Below are 16,289 nucleotides of genomic sequence, written 5' to 3' on the forward strand. Positions count from 1 at the left end.
AATTTTAGAGTTAAAGGAAGACCTCACAATGGGGTTGCTACAGTGGTCCCCCACAGTGGTAAGCACCAGATCTAGGATGTTGGCACCCCTTGTGGGGGTGTCAACTAGCTGGTCCAGGGCATTGGAGTTAATGAAGTCAAGGAATCTTTGGGCAAGTCAGTTGCCCCGAGTAATTCCCCAGTCAATGGATGAGTAGTTGAAGTCACCCAAAACCATGGTGTTCGGATGCATCTTGATAAACTCAATTACATCCAAATAGGAAGAGTGGGTTCATGGAGGGGGTCCTGTAGCTGGCAGTGACTTGAACATATGTCCTACCAACAGTTAATTACACCTGAAGTATCTCCAGGAAGTCATGCTGTCTAACCAACTTGGAGGTGTATTTATCTTTGATGAATATGGCTATACTGCCTCTTTTAGTTTTCATGGCTTCAGTTTGTGGTCTTAACATGTGGAAGGAGGTGTAGCCCAATACGGCTGAGGTGCTCTCTCCACAGCTGTGAACCATGTCTCTATGACTGCACGAGTGTCTGTCTTCCATGGTGAGGACTGCTTCCAGTGAATGCAGTTTAATGTGAAGACTCCTAGCGTTTAGCAGCAAAACCTTCAAGTTGTTCTTAGATGGAGTACTTGCATCTGGAATTTTGTCCTTGAGACACTGCTTAAAAAGTTATTGCGGGCATGGCAATAGCCTTGGCTAACAGCCAAAATCCCAGGGTTAACACATGAAGACCATCTTTGGTAAAGCATCGAGGTCAGTCGATCATGTCAGATCATGCCAGGCTGACACACTGAATCTCCTTGGAATGACACCAGAAACTAAGCCAATTATTGACGTCAATCATTTTCTGTTTGTACTGAGGCATCATCGTAGGTGAAGGTAAAATGCTGCTTAAGGCTAGAAGGACATACCAACCTGACACACACAGTCCAAGAGCTCAATCATGTCTCTCTTCACACAGTCCAGAGAGGTACGTCTCATGTCCTTCACACCAACATGGACTATGGCAGAATCATAACAGTACCTGCTGTTGACAGACTTAAGTGCATGTGTGATATGGCAGATACTGGCACCTGACAGACATCTAACAGTGACCTTTTCCAGTCTGGTGAGAGGGACATGTGTGTCATGATGGAATCGCCTATGACTAATGTGTTTGGTTTTGTGTTTTGCCTTAAGGGCTTGACAGGTGAGACACTGGTATGTGAGCCATTATGTATACTGTATTCTGCAGAAGTAGCATTGTGTAACGTGCTTTTGTTTGGGAGGTCTCTGGTGTTAGGTACGTTTCTGTACGTATGTGGAATGTGGGTTTGGGTAGAGTAGGAGGTGAGGTGTGCATGCCGACTACCTGCTCATTGTCGTATGGACTGACTGGTGTGTGAGAGTATGGATTCAAGGTTCTTAATATAGCTGCATCTCTCGCATGTTGAGTTTGTGGTCTAGGAGCAGCAAGTCATCAGTGAACCTGAGGCAGTTAACTACACTGTTCTCAGGATGCCGATGTCCACCAAGCTGGCTGGAGAAACTCGGGGAAATCGTACATCCATACTGTTAGGTAAGTTTACATGGTCAGGAAGAGAGGTCCCCACTTAGGAATGGCTAGTAGGTGAGAGGTGTGCTGGAAACTCAGATTAGACAGTGTTCCACCTGACAAAAGAACTGAACCATGAAAAACCTCTAGAGGACCGCAAGCAAAGTGCTAGGGGAAAACTTAAGTAAAGCATTCACTACTGTAACCATCAACAGTAACTACCTGTTTGCAACAATACACAATGCTGCGCTAAACACAAGAAAAGCAGATGCATGGCTTACATAAAACAAGAAATAACCCTTTTAACTCAAACTAGCAATTAAGGACTCACTCTGAGCTCTAATCCAAGCATCCTTGATTAGATGGGACCAAGACACTGGGTGCAGAGAGAAATTCTCTAACAAAAATGGCTTGAATTTGATGGTCAGAGGTTAGAAAACAGACCCAGAAATAGCATGCCGGGAAATGGGCTATGCTACAGCCTAACTATTAAAGTATGCAGCAAAATATGGCCAAAAACAATTCCAAAAATTCAAAACAAATACTAATTAAGTGTGCAATACAACAGCACAAACAGGCACTTATACTTAGTTGGTAGCAACAGATGGCTCAGATCTTTCAGTATCTCAGTGAAGAGCTTGATTTAGTGCTCAAGTGACGCAAGACCATCTAGATTATGTAAGACTGAATTCTAGCCTATGCTAAAGTGCAGAAGTATTTGAAATTTAATGTGCAAAATCACAGTCACAACAGCAAAAAAGAAAGTGTAAAGCAGCAATTTGGTAGGATAATATTCCCAATGGTAACAGGCTACTAACAAGCAGTAATGAAAGATGCGGTATAAATGCAAATGAACACCAAGGGCAGCAGCAGAAGCAAAATAAAGTAGTAAAATAGGAAAGGCCACAGTATAAATACAGTAAAGCTGCTGAATAGAACGTAATTTTTTGTTTGGTCAAGTAGAAAGGGAGGAAACTGACGATAATTCAAGGTTAAAAGCTAAGGGGGGTGGGCCTTCCCAAAAGTCTGACTGTACTCCGTAGAAAGAGCTGATGCAATGGGACTGGGAGGAGTGTCCAATAAGTTAGGTACTCACCATAACGATCGATGTATGTGGTCCATCTCGCCTACATTCTTTACTCACGGTTCGGAGCCGAGAATCGGCTCCGACTTGGCCAACTATTTCTCTAGCACGAAGTCTCTAATTGGCTGGGCTAACCCGGTATCCCAAGATGCACCTCGCCCTAGCCCCAGATCTTGGTTTGCAACCATACCAATCATAACCCATACATGACCAACACTGGAAGGAATTCCAGCCAAGGAAAGAAAATGCAACTGACCTTGAAGGGTTCACAGAGCCAATATTCCTCCAAATCCTCTAGGAAGGGGGGCAGGTGGGAGGGTAAGTAAGAATGTAGGCAAGATGGACCACATGCATCGAGCGTTATGGTGAGTACATAACTAAATGATATGTGGTCCTATCTCACCCCTCCATTCTTTACTCACCGGACAGCATCCCCAGCACCTCTATCCTGGGAGGCTCGTAGAAAGATACTCCTGAGAACCGTGGAACCAAAGGAAGCCCGGCCCGTAGAAGCCACGTCCAGCTTGTAATGAGTGATAAAGGTGTGAGGAGAGGCCCAGGTGGCCGCAGCACAAATATCATCCAGTGAAAGCCTGGAATGGAAAGCTATCGATGTAGACATTGCCCTGGTAGAGTGAGCTCTGACGGGAAAAGGTAAACTTCTGCCTGCCGCAGAGTAGATTAAGGAAATACAATCTTTAATCCATCTAGAAATTGTGCACTTGGAAACCGGACAACCTGCTCTGTTCTCTGAAAAGGACAAACAATTGATCAGACTTCCTAACCTGTTTAGTCCTGTGTAAATAGAAACTCAATTGCCTGTGCACATCCAACTGATGGAACCTAAACTCTGCTTTACTGGAAACATTTGGAAAGAACACTGGTAAGTCGATAGACTGATGGAGATTAACAGTGGATGACACCTTTGGAAGGAAGGATGGGTTAAGTCTCAGTGAAACTCTGTCCTTATGAAAGGTCAAATACGGAGGTTTAATGGACAGAGCTTGAAGTTCTGACACTCTTCTGGCCGATGTAATGGCTATTAGAAACGCCGTTTTCCAAGCTAAAAATTTCAGTTCACAGGTGGCAGCTGGTTCGAAGGGTGGTGAAGTGATAGCTTGTAGCACAAGATTTAGGTCCTATGGCATGACGGGGTCTGACACAGGAGGGCAAAGTAGCCAAGTGCCTTTCAAGAAGGCCTTGCAGAGCTTATGGCCCATAAGAGAGGGCTCGTAAGATGTATGGAAATTGGAGATTGCAGCCAACTGCACTTTAATGGTAGCGGGCGCAGAGCCCGGACGGAAAAGCATGGCTAAAAAATCTAAAACCGATGGAATTAGGGCTGTGAAGGGGTCCAAACCTTGTGCTCGAGCCCAAATGGAGAATCTCTTCCATTTGCTGGAATAAATTTTTCTGGTAGAAGACTTATGAGATGAAGACAAGATGTGTACCACCTCCAGTGAAAAAGAATGCCGTCTAACTAGCGATGGAAGTGGAGTAGCCAGGATGTCAGCCTGAGGGTTCGCAGGGATGGATGGATGGAGCTGGCCTGACATGCGAGTCAGGAGGTCTGGCACTGGGTCCAGAGTCCAAGGACCGTCCACTGCATACTTCTGAAGAAAGGGGAACCATACTTGTCGAGGCCAGTGTGGCGCAATAAGAATCATCCTGCTTCCCAAGGATATGGCTTTCTGAATCACTCTTGATAACAGAGGAAACTGAGGGAAAGCATAGACCAGACCGGGAGGCCAATAGTGGGCTAGAGCGTCCCTGGGTGACTTCCCCTGTGGGGGAATCACAGTGTGAAGTACTCGCTGCATTTGGCATTGAGGGGACTGGCAAAGAGATAGCAGCAAGGCTGACTCCACCTGTTGAAAATTTGAACCGCCACTCGGTTGTTCAGGGACCACTCATAAGGCATCAGAATAGCTCTGCTCAGCCTGTCCGCTACTACACTGGACTGTCCCTGAATGTGCGTTGCACTAAGAACCGTTGGGAAAATACTGCCCAATGCCACACTCGCATGGCCTCTCTGCATAGAGAATGAGACTTGGTCCCCCCTTGCTTGTTCAGGTACCACACTACGGACATGTTGTCAGAGTGAATCGCAATCGTTCCCAGAGGTGGAGAGTCTTGGAGTGCTCGCAACGCTAGAATCACCGCTTTCATCTCCAGAACATTGATGTGCAGATGTACCTCGTGATCTTGCCACATGCCTTCGACCGTCCTGCCAAGATAATGCCCCCCCCCACCGCATCTGGGAGGCGTCCGTGATCACCGTGGCCACTGGAGACATAGGAATCAAGCTCCTCCCTTTGTCCAGATTGGAGGAACATAGCCATCAGCGGAGGTCCTGTTTGCACCGTTCCATGAGAAGTATCAAGTGGGAAAGAGGAAGTTTCTGAAATGACCATTGGGCAGAAAGGAGCCATTGCAGAATCCGCATATGCAACCTGGCCAGAGGCACCAGCATGATGGTGGTGGCCATGGAGCCCAAAAGCTGGAGAACTAACCTGGCCTGAACTCTTTTGAGGGGCAACAGTGCATGGATCTGAGACTGCAGCACTCATTCTCTCTTGTGGCAGAAAGGCTCGCATCTGAATAGAGTCTAGCTCTGCGTCTATAAAACACGCTGTGAGGGCAGCAAAGCAGACTTTTCCCAGTTTAAAGTAATTCCTAATTGTTGACAGTGCTATGGTAGTCTCCCTGGCTTGAACGAGCAGATGCCTGGTGGGGGCTGTGAGAAGCCAGTCCAGATATGGAAACACCTGGAATCCCTGATGTCTCAGTTGAGCTGTCACCACTGCCAAACACTTGGTGAACACCCTGGGGGCTGTGGTGAGACCAAAGGGCAGGGCACAAAACTGGAAGTGGCTGGCTCCCAGCTGGAAGCACAAGTGACTCCTGGATGCCTTGTCCATCTTGATGTGGTAGTAGGCATCCTTGACATCGATGGAGCACATCCATACTCCTTTTTCCAGCAATGGAAAAATGGACTGAAGCGTGACCATTCGGAACTTGGACTTCAGAACGCAGCGATTCAGTCGACAGATACAGAATGGGTCTCAGGTCCCCTGTTCTTTTCGGCACCAAAGAGTCTTGAGTAAGTTCCTGATCCAATATGGTCTGAGGGGACTGGCTGGAGGACTCCTTTTTCTAGCAACTTTGTAACTTCTAGTGCTGCTTGATCCCGTTGACTGGGTGGGACGTCTGGGATTCTTCTGACTGGAGGGGGTGTTGATACAAAGGGAATAGCATAACCTCCGGTAACTATTCAAAGCACCAAACGATCCTGGGTGATGCTTTCCGAGGTTTCCGGATGCAAGGAAATTCTGCCCCCGACTGGATCCAGAACAGCACAGTCGGGCAACGCCTCAGGAAAGCTGGAAGGAAGATCCGTGAAAGGAATTGCGGTCTCCCAAGCTGCGGGGGCCTCCTCTGCCTCTAGGACGGCGTCTTCCAGGATAATTTCCCCCTCCTCTGCCTCTGGAGGGGGACTTACCTTGAGCTGTAGGGAAAGGCCTCAGACTTCTTGAACCACATTTTCCCCCCTCTCTGAGCCTTGGGGAAAGGCCTAGAAGGGAGAGAGAAACGGGCCTCTACGGCAGATAGTGTCCTTCCCTCCTGTTTGCATCTGGTGAGGGTGTCTTTCACTTTGGTCCTGAAAAGAGAAGACCCATCAAAAGGGGAGTCAGTGAAGGAAGACAAAGGCCTCCATGAAATGACACAGGCGCATCCAGGCTTGCCTTCTGAGAGCTACACCTGAGCTAGCTGCCCTATTCGCCCCCTCAGCTGCATAAGATACGAGCCTCATGGACGAGTTGACAATGGAACCAAGGGTAGACAACTGGGCGTTAACAGTTTGCATTACCATCTCAGGCATGTTACCCGTCAGAGTATCTCCTAGCTCCTTAAGGAGATCTCTTTGGAGCAGAGTGAAATGACAAAGGTAATTCAGCGACTGCAAGGTAAAGGTCGCCGAAGACAGGGTACGCTTCCCGTACCGGTCCATACTCCTGGACTCCTTGTTAGGAGGATGGACGGAAGAAGCATCTGCAACTTCCTGCTGAGTTGGCTGCCGCTACCACCAAGGCATCTACAGAAACCCCTTTGGTCAGGAACTCTTTCCCCGGGGGAGCAGAAAGGAACTTATTTGGACGTCTGGGCACCGGTTCCACGGAATCAGGGTTCCCCCAGACCCTTCGACAAATCAAATCCAGGAGTTCGAAGTGTGGAGACACCCAGGAGGCGGAGGGTTGAGCTCCAAAGGCCTTGAGGAATACAGACTCCTCCTCAGAGGGGTCTTGGAAGGCCAGTCACCTCTCTGCCTCAAAATCTCCAGGATGTCTGAGAAAGACATCATAGGACGACGACTTGGGGGACCCCTCTGACTCCGAGGTCGGTATCGGAGGTGAGGGACTCTTCCTGGGAGTCTACGTGCTTCCTCTTGCACAACTTCTTTCTGGGGGGCTCCTCAGGCACAGACTGAGGGGCCCTCAAAGTAGGGGACCGCTCAAGGGGGTATCCCCACACCTTCGGGGATAACCATCTATGGATAGGGGGCATCAGAGGCTCTAGCCAGGGTGTATGGGGACGGAGTGACCGATCCAGGTGATGTGACTGACTAGCCAGTGCGCTCCTCATGGCCTCGAAAGCAAGTCCCCCCGAATCAGAGGACTGACCAGTCTCAGAGACCACGACCGGAGTAGAGATTCCCCGAGCTGATGCACCAAGAGGGAGACTCGGAACAGACAGGAGGTATCCCCCTCGGGTCCGACTGAGGAAACCAGAGTACTGAAACCAGAGGATGGAACCGACATGGTTGGAGCAGATGCCGGCTCCGATAGACTCACCTGGGGTATCGGAGCAAACATAAGGACATCACTCTGCGTGGGGCACTCCGGCTCCGATGACACATGGGTGCTTGGAGGAGGAATCATCAGTACCAGGACAGGGACTGGCTCCGGAGCCGACTGGGTCAGAGCCGAAAACGGTTTTGCCAACACCGGTGACTGCAGGAGCCTCTGGATCATCCTATCCACATCCAAATCAGACAGCCTAGAGGATTTGGAAGAAATAGAAGGGGATCGGGATCTCCTACCTGGAGACTCATGCCTGACACTGGGTGAATGGCTCCGAATAGGCCCCAATAATATCGGAGCAGAGGTAGACTCCAGTACAACAGATACCTCCTGCGGCCCAGAGGACAATGGAGCAGAGGAGGTAGTATCCATAACCGAAACTTTCTCCTGCGGCCCCGAGGAAGAAGTATCCACTTTTGAAACCTTCCCCGAAGAGGCAGACGGAGCTGAATATCTTTTCTTGGCCTTAGCAGGCTTAGATTTAACACTAGCAGACAAAGAAGAATCTAAGGCCTCCTCAAAGGCAGGTTTAATCAGACCCTTCAAAATCAGTTTATTTTTTTCTTTCCTGCAGTACCCTAGGGCTAAACACGTGGCAAAAACTGCAGGACTCTTGTAGGTGAATAGCACCCAGACAATAAACACAGATGGAATGCCCTTCTGTAATGGACATTTTGTAGCCACATTTGGTACACTTCTTAAACCCGGAGGGTTTATGTTCTTTCTGCTCAAGTAAACTCCAAGTCAAACGTTTCTTGGAGGGAAAACTACCCACAACTCAAAAAACCAGCACACAAAAAAAATACAAGGGAACAACACTGGAGAGGACTAGGTCCTCTAACTTAAACTGGCCTAGCCCGCGAAACAGAGGGATACCACAAACAGTCCTCACAAAAAGCTCACAAGAACTAGTCAAAAAAATAGAAGAGTAGCCATTAAAATAGCTTTTGCAATACAACTGACTACTAAAATACTTATAAAGTATTTGAAAAAGGGTACTTAGCCACAGCCAAGTGAGACCACGTCCTAACTCTATGAGCGGCAAACGAGATCTGGGGCTAGGGTGAGGTGCATCTTGGGATACCGGGTTAGCCCAGCCAATTAGAGACTTCGTGCTAGAGAAATAGTTGGCCCAAGTCGAACCGTGAGTAAAGAATGGAGGCGAGACAGGACCACATAACATCAAATTTATAATAAGAGGCAGGCAAAGCAAAAGCCGCCAAGTTATAAGAACATAACAGAGCAGGTTGGAGGGAAAATCAAAGGGAGCCAGCCAGATTAAGTGTTCAGAAGTAAGCAGAAACTAGTTTAACACAAAACTTTACAATAAGCACAGCATTATTAAAGATCACAGAGTAAGTGTTCAAAAGTAAGCCAGAAACCAGTTTAACACAAACTTTACAACACTAAGCACTAGAATAAATATCACTTTAACACTTATCGCAAGTGCAAAAAATATATCAGCTTTGTTATGTCATTTGGTGTTAGAAGTATTCCAAGCCAGGCAACAATGACAGAAGCAATTAAAGAGCTCAATCTTGCAAATATGTGAATCTTTTGTAGTAGTAGGATGAAAGACTAACCCTCAGGCAAATTAGATAAGGATACACACAGCTATTTTCCACCTAAATCAAAAGGAGCCAGCCAGAGTAATTTCAGAAGTAAGCAGAAACCAGTTTAACACAACTTTGCAACACCACACACCAAATTATTAAATATTACTGAAACAGTTGTAGCAAGTTCAAAACATATACGTTTATCAACTTTGTATGTCACTTGGTGTTAGAAGTATTCCAAGCCAGGCAAAATGATCAGAAAATCCTGTTCCAATTACCTCCCTTTCTCCTGTAACAATTTTATTTTACATTTGTTCAGCAGGACGGTCCGACTGGACACAGGTCCATTTGCAGCGGAGGCCCAGGAGAAAAGCTCCACAGTGAGATTACAATTAAACAAGATAATACAAATCACATACATCAATGATCAGTTAAGTAAAGTACAGAGATAAGTAGTTACATACAATCCTAAACAACAAATATTTTTAGCAACAAGTGAGATGAAATACAGGGATAAAAGTCGCATACAATCACACTTATAACAGCCATCTATAAGATGGGATAAAAAAATAAATTCACATGGTAAAACATTATTAGTCAACAGTAAGATACTTAACTGTAAAATGTTTACAGTAGATATGGTGGAAAGGGCCATCTATAGTATACTGAGGCTGTGAAATTTATGTAATGCATGGACATAGCCATTTATTCACAAGATGTGATTTGAGTGCGTTTCTGAAATGCGTCTTAGTGGGGGCAGAAGAGAGGGGGGAAGGCTGTTTCAGGTTTGAGCTATGGTATGGGAAAATAGAGCTTTCCCTGCGTTATTGGCCTTAGAGATGCAGAGGAGTAAATTATCAGTAGAGTGGACAGGACGATTTGTTCTGTAAAGAGAAAGTAACTGACAGTGCTGGGGTTTTCTTGGGATATTTGACTATATTACAGGCAATGACTAACTGATGGAAATTGAGTAACTGGGGAAGTTCTAACTATTTTTGCCCCTTTAGAGATTCACAGTGATTGGTTCGGAAAGTGGAGTTATAAGCAAACCTGGCAATTTTATATAGCATGATTCCAGCCTGGCAAGATCATGTTTTCTGATTAGGGTGAGAATTGCTGTGGCATACATTAGGGTGGACAACAGATGAGTTTGGGCTAGAGTGATTTGTGCCTGATGCGAGAGGAATTGTTTATGCCTGTACAGGGTTCCCATTTTATATGGACCTTTTGAGATATGGACATCAAAGAGCAAGTTATTGTCAATTTTGACACCGAGGAGTTTGGTGTGTTCAAAGGGAGATATGATGGTGCCATTTTTGGATGAGATTGTAGAGGACAGAGGGGGAGCTGTAGGTTTTGTTGGGGTGAAAAGTAGCAATTTGGTCTTGTTGGGGTTTAGGATTAGTTGGATATCAATTATCCAACTTTCCACAGAACTGTAAGATTCTTGCGTGAGGAGTTATTGAAGAGTGCAGAGGGATGGAGTAGAGTAGATGACAGTCAAATCATCAGCATACTGTATAAGTGAAGCATGCTGGGTGGAGGTGTGTAGATTGTTTGTAAATATGGAGAAAAGTAGTAAGCCTAATATCGAGCCTTGTGGTATGTTTATCTAAGTTTAAAGGAGATTGCATGCCTTACCATTGAACTGATTGGTTTAAAAGCGGTCTGTCACAGGCAGCAATCAATAGAAGAAGGGGGTAAAAGATAGGGAGGCTAGGCACTCTAGTAGTTTTAAGTGAGACCATGTCAAATGTTTTGGAGAGATCTAAAAATATTGCAGATACAAAATTATTGTTATTTCTATGCAGGTTGACTAAGACGGTGAAAGAGAGAAGGGCAGTTGTACTATGATTTTGACAGAAGCCATGTTATGTGGAGGACAGAAGACTATGAATTTAGGAATTTAATAACTTGAGTGAATAGATTTTAAGCAGTTTAGATAAGGGGTAGAAAGGCAACAGGACAGTAATTTGAGAAGTCTTAAGAAGTGCCACCTTTATGAAGGGGAATAATGTAAGAAACTTTCCAGTTGGGGGATGTATGTTTCCTTTATGTAGCGGCTGATGAGGACAGACTGGGGAAGATAGGAATTCAACAGCAATTTTTAGGAAGTTTGTAGGTAGACAATCGGCTGCAAGGGTGGCTGGTTTCAGTTTTAGGAGGAGTTTTTTTTTTTTTTTTTTTTTTTTAACTGTGGAAGTGGGAATGGGTAAAAGAATGAAGGAGGGGGTGTTATCTGAGCATTTGGTAGCTATATGTGTATGGTTGTTATTGGATAGTTGGAAGGACAGAGTTAGGATAGATTCTGTGAAAGAGTGATAGAATTGGGATGCTACGTCTTTGGTACTGTTGTCAGAAGAGGGGGGCTGGAGTGGTAGTTTTCAATGGTTTTCGAAGGGGGTTGATAGAATGCCAAAACTTTTGGGGGTCTTTCGAGTGTTTGTGTTGGGCCCTAAGGAAGTAGTTCTATTTATCTGATACTATAAAATATATTTCAGTTCTATACACAAACCTTTCGCAAGTCCATGAAGTTCTGTCCCAGACTTAACTTGCCACATCTTACAACTTCTAACATTTTTCTTATATCATTTCCTTTTTACATTTGCTTCTTAAATCACAATTACAGTTTTTGTTATTTTAATATTCATACTTATAACTGCATATTCAAAACCTGATTTAAAAAGCTTTCCCTTTCTTTATAACTGGTACAAGCATATTAGTACTATAATTCTTCCATTTTAAATCTACAATGGTTAACCCTACCATTTTTGCTAAAGTTGCATCTAATATCTTTGCTGTACTTCTACAGAAAATGTGTATTACAGAACATCTCTCCTTTCCCACATTCCAGATTATCTTTCCTCCCTATAGTTTCCCATTTGTAATCTTTCGTTTGCTAAAAATCTTGTCTTCTAATCACGTTTACATCACATGTATTACACCACCCCAAAATTCCTCTTTTTCTTACTAGATTCTTAATACTATTCACATTTACAGAAAACACTCAAATTTTCATTTTCCCATTTCTATAGATTTATGCTTTTCAAGTTCATGGCTAAATTAGCTGTCTTTACAGGCCATTCTAAGCCCAGCCAATTTCCTTCCCAAAAGTGAAAAGGAAACACTGTACCTTGTGCCTGTGAGTCAAAACACCTTAACCATTATACCAACCCCTAATCATTAGCTGGGAGTATTTTTTTACATCCATTTAACTCTTCAAAATTTCTTTTTCTGTCTTTTACCCTTTCACCAATAGATTATTTTTCTTTTACTACCTCCCAATTGTCTTCATCACTTACTTCAGAACCTTTTTCTATATTCTATTTTTCTCCTCTAATTTTCTTCTACTACTTCTAAAATTTCTGTTCATTTTCCTCATTTTCATTTTTGCAATCCTATCCATAAATATCCAATTTTATTACATTTATAACAAATTCTTTTTTTGCATCATGTCCCATTTGTCAGTTACTTATCACGTCCTTTTCCCACAAAAACACACATGCTTTGGGTGTCCCCCGTACTTTACAACACTCCTATCCCCAAATTCCCCTCCATATTTTACAACACTCCTATCCCCTATTCCCCTTCACATTTATCATGCTTGGTGCATTTATAATTTTTCTCTTTTTTTAACACAATATTACAATCTTAGCCACTAGTCCGTAAATCCCTTTTGTCAAACTTTCACAATGTACAGTTCTTTACATAGTTATCAAATGTCCTTTCAAAGTCTCTCTACCTATGAAGTTGTACATGAATTCTCTTTTCTTGTCCCTGTTAAATGCTTTTTCACAAAGATTCCTTGGGTTACAACAGGTGCGAGCAATTAATTTTCCCCAAAGGACCACATGAGAAACTGCGACTGTTTTGGAGGACCGGGCCAATGGTGCACCCATCGCACCTCCCATAACCCTGCGCACTTGCTTCCCACTCCAGCCCTCTTTCTGTTCCTGTATGAAGACCCCTCCCCAGCAATTCCAGTGTTCCACTACTTGGCCATTTCTCTCCAGTTACCACAAACACTGTTCCAACCTGTCAGTGTTCATACTGCTTTCTTATTTACTTATACAATGATTAGATAATGAAATGAAATAAAACAGCACAATCACTAATTGCCATTTGCTACACAAACAATACAGTCTTGCAATGAAAACAGACTTGGCATGAGCAGTAAGCTTCTCTGCCATTGAAACTCATGTTCACTGAAACATAATTAAAATCCACATTCAAAGAAAATGCATCTGGCCAACGGAAGACTAAGCTTACCTTTGGGCTGTTTTCAAACCATAGCTCTTTGCATACATTTTTAGGACCATGCATACACGTGTGTGTTCTCCGATTCCCCTTCCTAATTGTATTAAATTATATTCCAGCATCACTTGTTAAAATGTGTTTTAAATTTGTAGTTTTGAACATTCATCCAGTAAGCAATGAAACAAAATTTATGAACCAATGACAAAACTACCCATTTCAGAAAATTTCAACCATAAAAAGGTCACTCTGTCATTACAATCCACCAATTTCGGTTAATAAGCACAAACTCAGAAGTAAAAGTCATCCAAATAATTCCACATTCGAGAGATCTAAGAAGAGGTTGCCAGTGGCAACCAACTTTACATTTCAGTGTTATATCTACAAATTCAGTGCCTGCTGCCCTTGAATTAATTACCCATGTAACATTTAAAAAAAAATTGATAAGTTTTAATATTGCAATACAGACAAGTTCATAGTTACTAGGCATCTCATACAAAGGACGACACACTCAGGAGTGCAGAACCCCTATCCCCCTTAAAATGCACCAAATAATCAGCAATTGAAATGGTACTGCAATACCAGCACTCCATCTATTCTACATGGTGTGGGAGTAGAATCCACTGCCCTCTGCACCAAAGACATGTATGCCACTAACACTGCTTTCTAATTCTACAGCACAAATAGCGACTGCAATTTGCTAAACAAAACACTTCCACAATGAAAACAGATTTAGCATGAGCAACAGTAAACTTCTCTTCCCTTGAAGTTCACATTTCTATGAAAACAAGTCACAATTCTCTGAAAGTGTACTGAAACAATTCCGTCAGCATTCTGGTAGTTGGTGTAGATTACAGGATTCAGGCTCGTGTCTACTGAAACTCAAAATTCAGTCAGCAGTTTAGTTTAGTAGCTGGTGTAGAGGATTAAGGCTTGCGTCTCCTGTAACCAAATTACAGGGTGAAGCCTGATCAAGTTAACAAACCAACCTGCCCCCCTCCCCAACTTAACACATTACATACCACACCTCTCAACCTCTTAAACAAGAAATCTGGACAAAGCCTACAACAATGGGGGGGGGGGGCAAAGTTGCTACAACAAGATTTGTCTTGGCATGCATTTTCTGAAGTCTGAAATTGAAATGTATGACATTTATTTCAGCCTTCAGTGATCTGCCAGAAAACCACAAATTTTTATGAGGAATAGGCCAAAAATGTGAGGTAAAAAATCTGGACAGTTGAGACGTATACACAGCTCTCAACCTCTTACTGCAAGAAATCTGGACAAAGTCTAAAATATTGGAGATGCACTTGCCCAAAAACAGGGACTGATTTTAAATATTGCTCAACTTGCTCAAATTTGCTAGAACAGGATTTGTGTTGGAATGGATTTTCTGAACACTATGAAGTCTGAAATATATATATATATATATATATATATATATATATATATATATATATATATCTCCATCTATATACACACACATGCAGGTCATTATTAGTGACTTCAGTCCTCTGAATTGTCAGAAAATGACAACTTTTATGAGAAACAGGTCAAAACTATGAGGCTGGATCTGGACAGTTGAGAGGTATGTTACAAAAACACACACTTACCTTCTCTCTATTCTCACACAGCAACATACTTTCTCTCATACAGCAAAAAATGGCTAGTTTAAATTTTACACACACACATTCTCTCATACAGCAACACACAACTCTTTAACCCTCATACGAGCAGCACAGCTAGTTTAAATTACATACACACTTTCTCCTTCATACAAAACAGCACTGTTAGTTTAAATTCTATATATTTTGTTTACACACACAGCTTTTCTCTTGCGAAACGACTTTGTTTAAATTCCGGACACAAATGTGTTACTTCCGCAGTAGCATGCATGCGACACGCACATGGTTCTCTCTAAAAGAATAGACGCTGCCACCATGGTACAATTTTTTTTATCTATATATATATCTATATCTCTATACATTTTATATATATATATATATATATATATATATATATATATATATATACACATATATATATATATATATATATATATATATATACACATTTATATATATATATACACATTTATATATATATATATATATATATATATATATATATATATATATATATATTAAAATAAATGTTTAAGCCTCCTGTGGATCAGGATCTGTGGGCCAATCAGGGACAGCCAAAGGGAAGATGTAACCCTTGGGCCGTACAATGCCCAGTTCTGGATTACAGTCTGTTTTTTAAATGGAAAATGTTCTTGGAGAAAATGAAAAAGAGTATCTTAAATAAATGTCACAACATGTCTAAGAATAAATGCTCTTACCGCCTATGCTTTTACACCCACAGGAGCCATTACATTTCTTATACTTCATACCTGCCATTTCTTTGTCTTCTTTACTTTGAATCCATACAACGTACTTACGTTTTTCATTTTTTTCTGCCTTGTTTTCTGCTACTCCACTTTTGCCTTCTTTTAACTTTCTCTCTACACGTTTTCTTTTCCATCTCACCACCATTCTTCAGGATTGTCTCGGCATACTCCTTTAATACCTTCTCCATAATGTCTCCCCAGGAAACACTTCCATTTTCTGGCTCACTCCGCATCACCATTTCTATAGGTACATCATCCCGCAACACTTCCAACTGGAGGGTTGTAATTATACATCCATCATTTGTCGACTAACCTCCGAACAGGTCTCTCGGAAACATTTCCTCAGAATCATGCACATGGTTTTCATGTCTTGATACTTGCTTTCTCCTCCATTTCTTCACCACGTTTCTCCAGGCTGCCTACAAGCCTGGAACGGAAATGAGAAGTGCTCCCCCAAAATGGATCCCCCTCGAAACAGTGACAAGTACAGGGGAGTTCTGTGACCTGGACAAATTTCCCCAATCAGTATGAATACCACCTCAGGTCTCCTCTGAACAGGGCCCATTGGTCTAGTGTAAAGATCAGAAATTTGTAGCCTTCTGGCCT

At 43.0% G+C, this 16,289-nt stretch overlaps 1 protein-coding gene across 1 annotated transcript in view; it reads right to left on the reverse strand.

Moving 5' to 3' along the window:
* The window catches only part of KRTCAP3 (keratinocyte associated protein 3), a 371,008-nt gene that overhangs the window by 16,852 nt on the left and 337,867 nt on the right, over window positions 1-16,289 (reverse strand). Inside the window, exon 6 of the mRNA XM_044060398.1 lies at window positions 15,823-15,955. Within this exon, the coding sequence (XP_043916333.1) occupies window positions 15,823-15,955 (133 nt within the window). The remainder of the gene's footprint in view (window positions 1-15,822; window positions 15,956-16,289) is intronic.

The sequence above is a fragment of the Protopterus annectens genome, chromosome 2.part0, assembly GCF_019279795.1.
Source record: "Protopterus annectens isolate FY-2018-M chromosome 2.part0, PAN1.0, whole genome shotgun sequence".
NCBI classification, from domain to species: Eukaryota; Metazoa; Chordata; order Ceratodontiformes; family Protopteridae; genus Protopterus; species Protopterus annectens.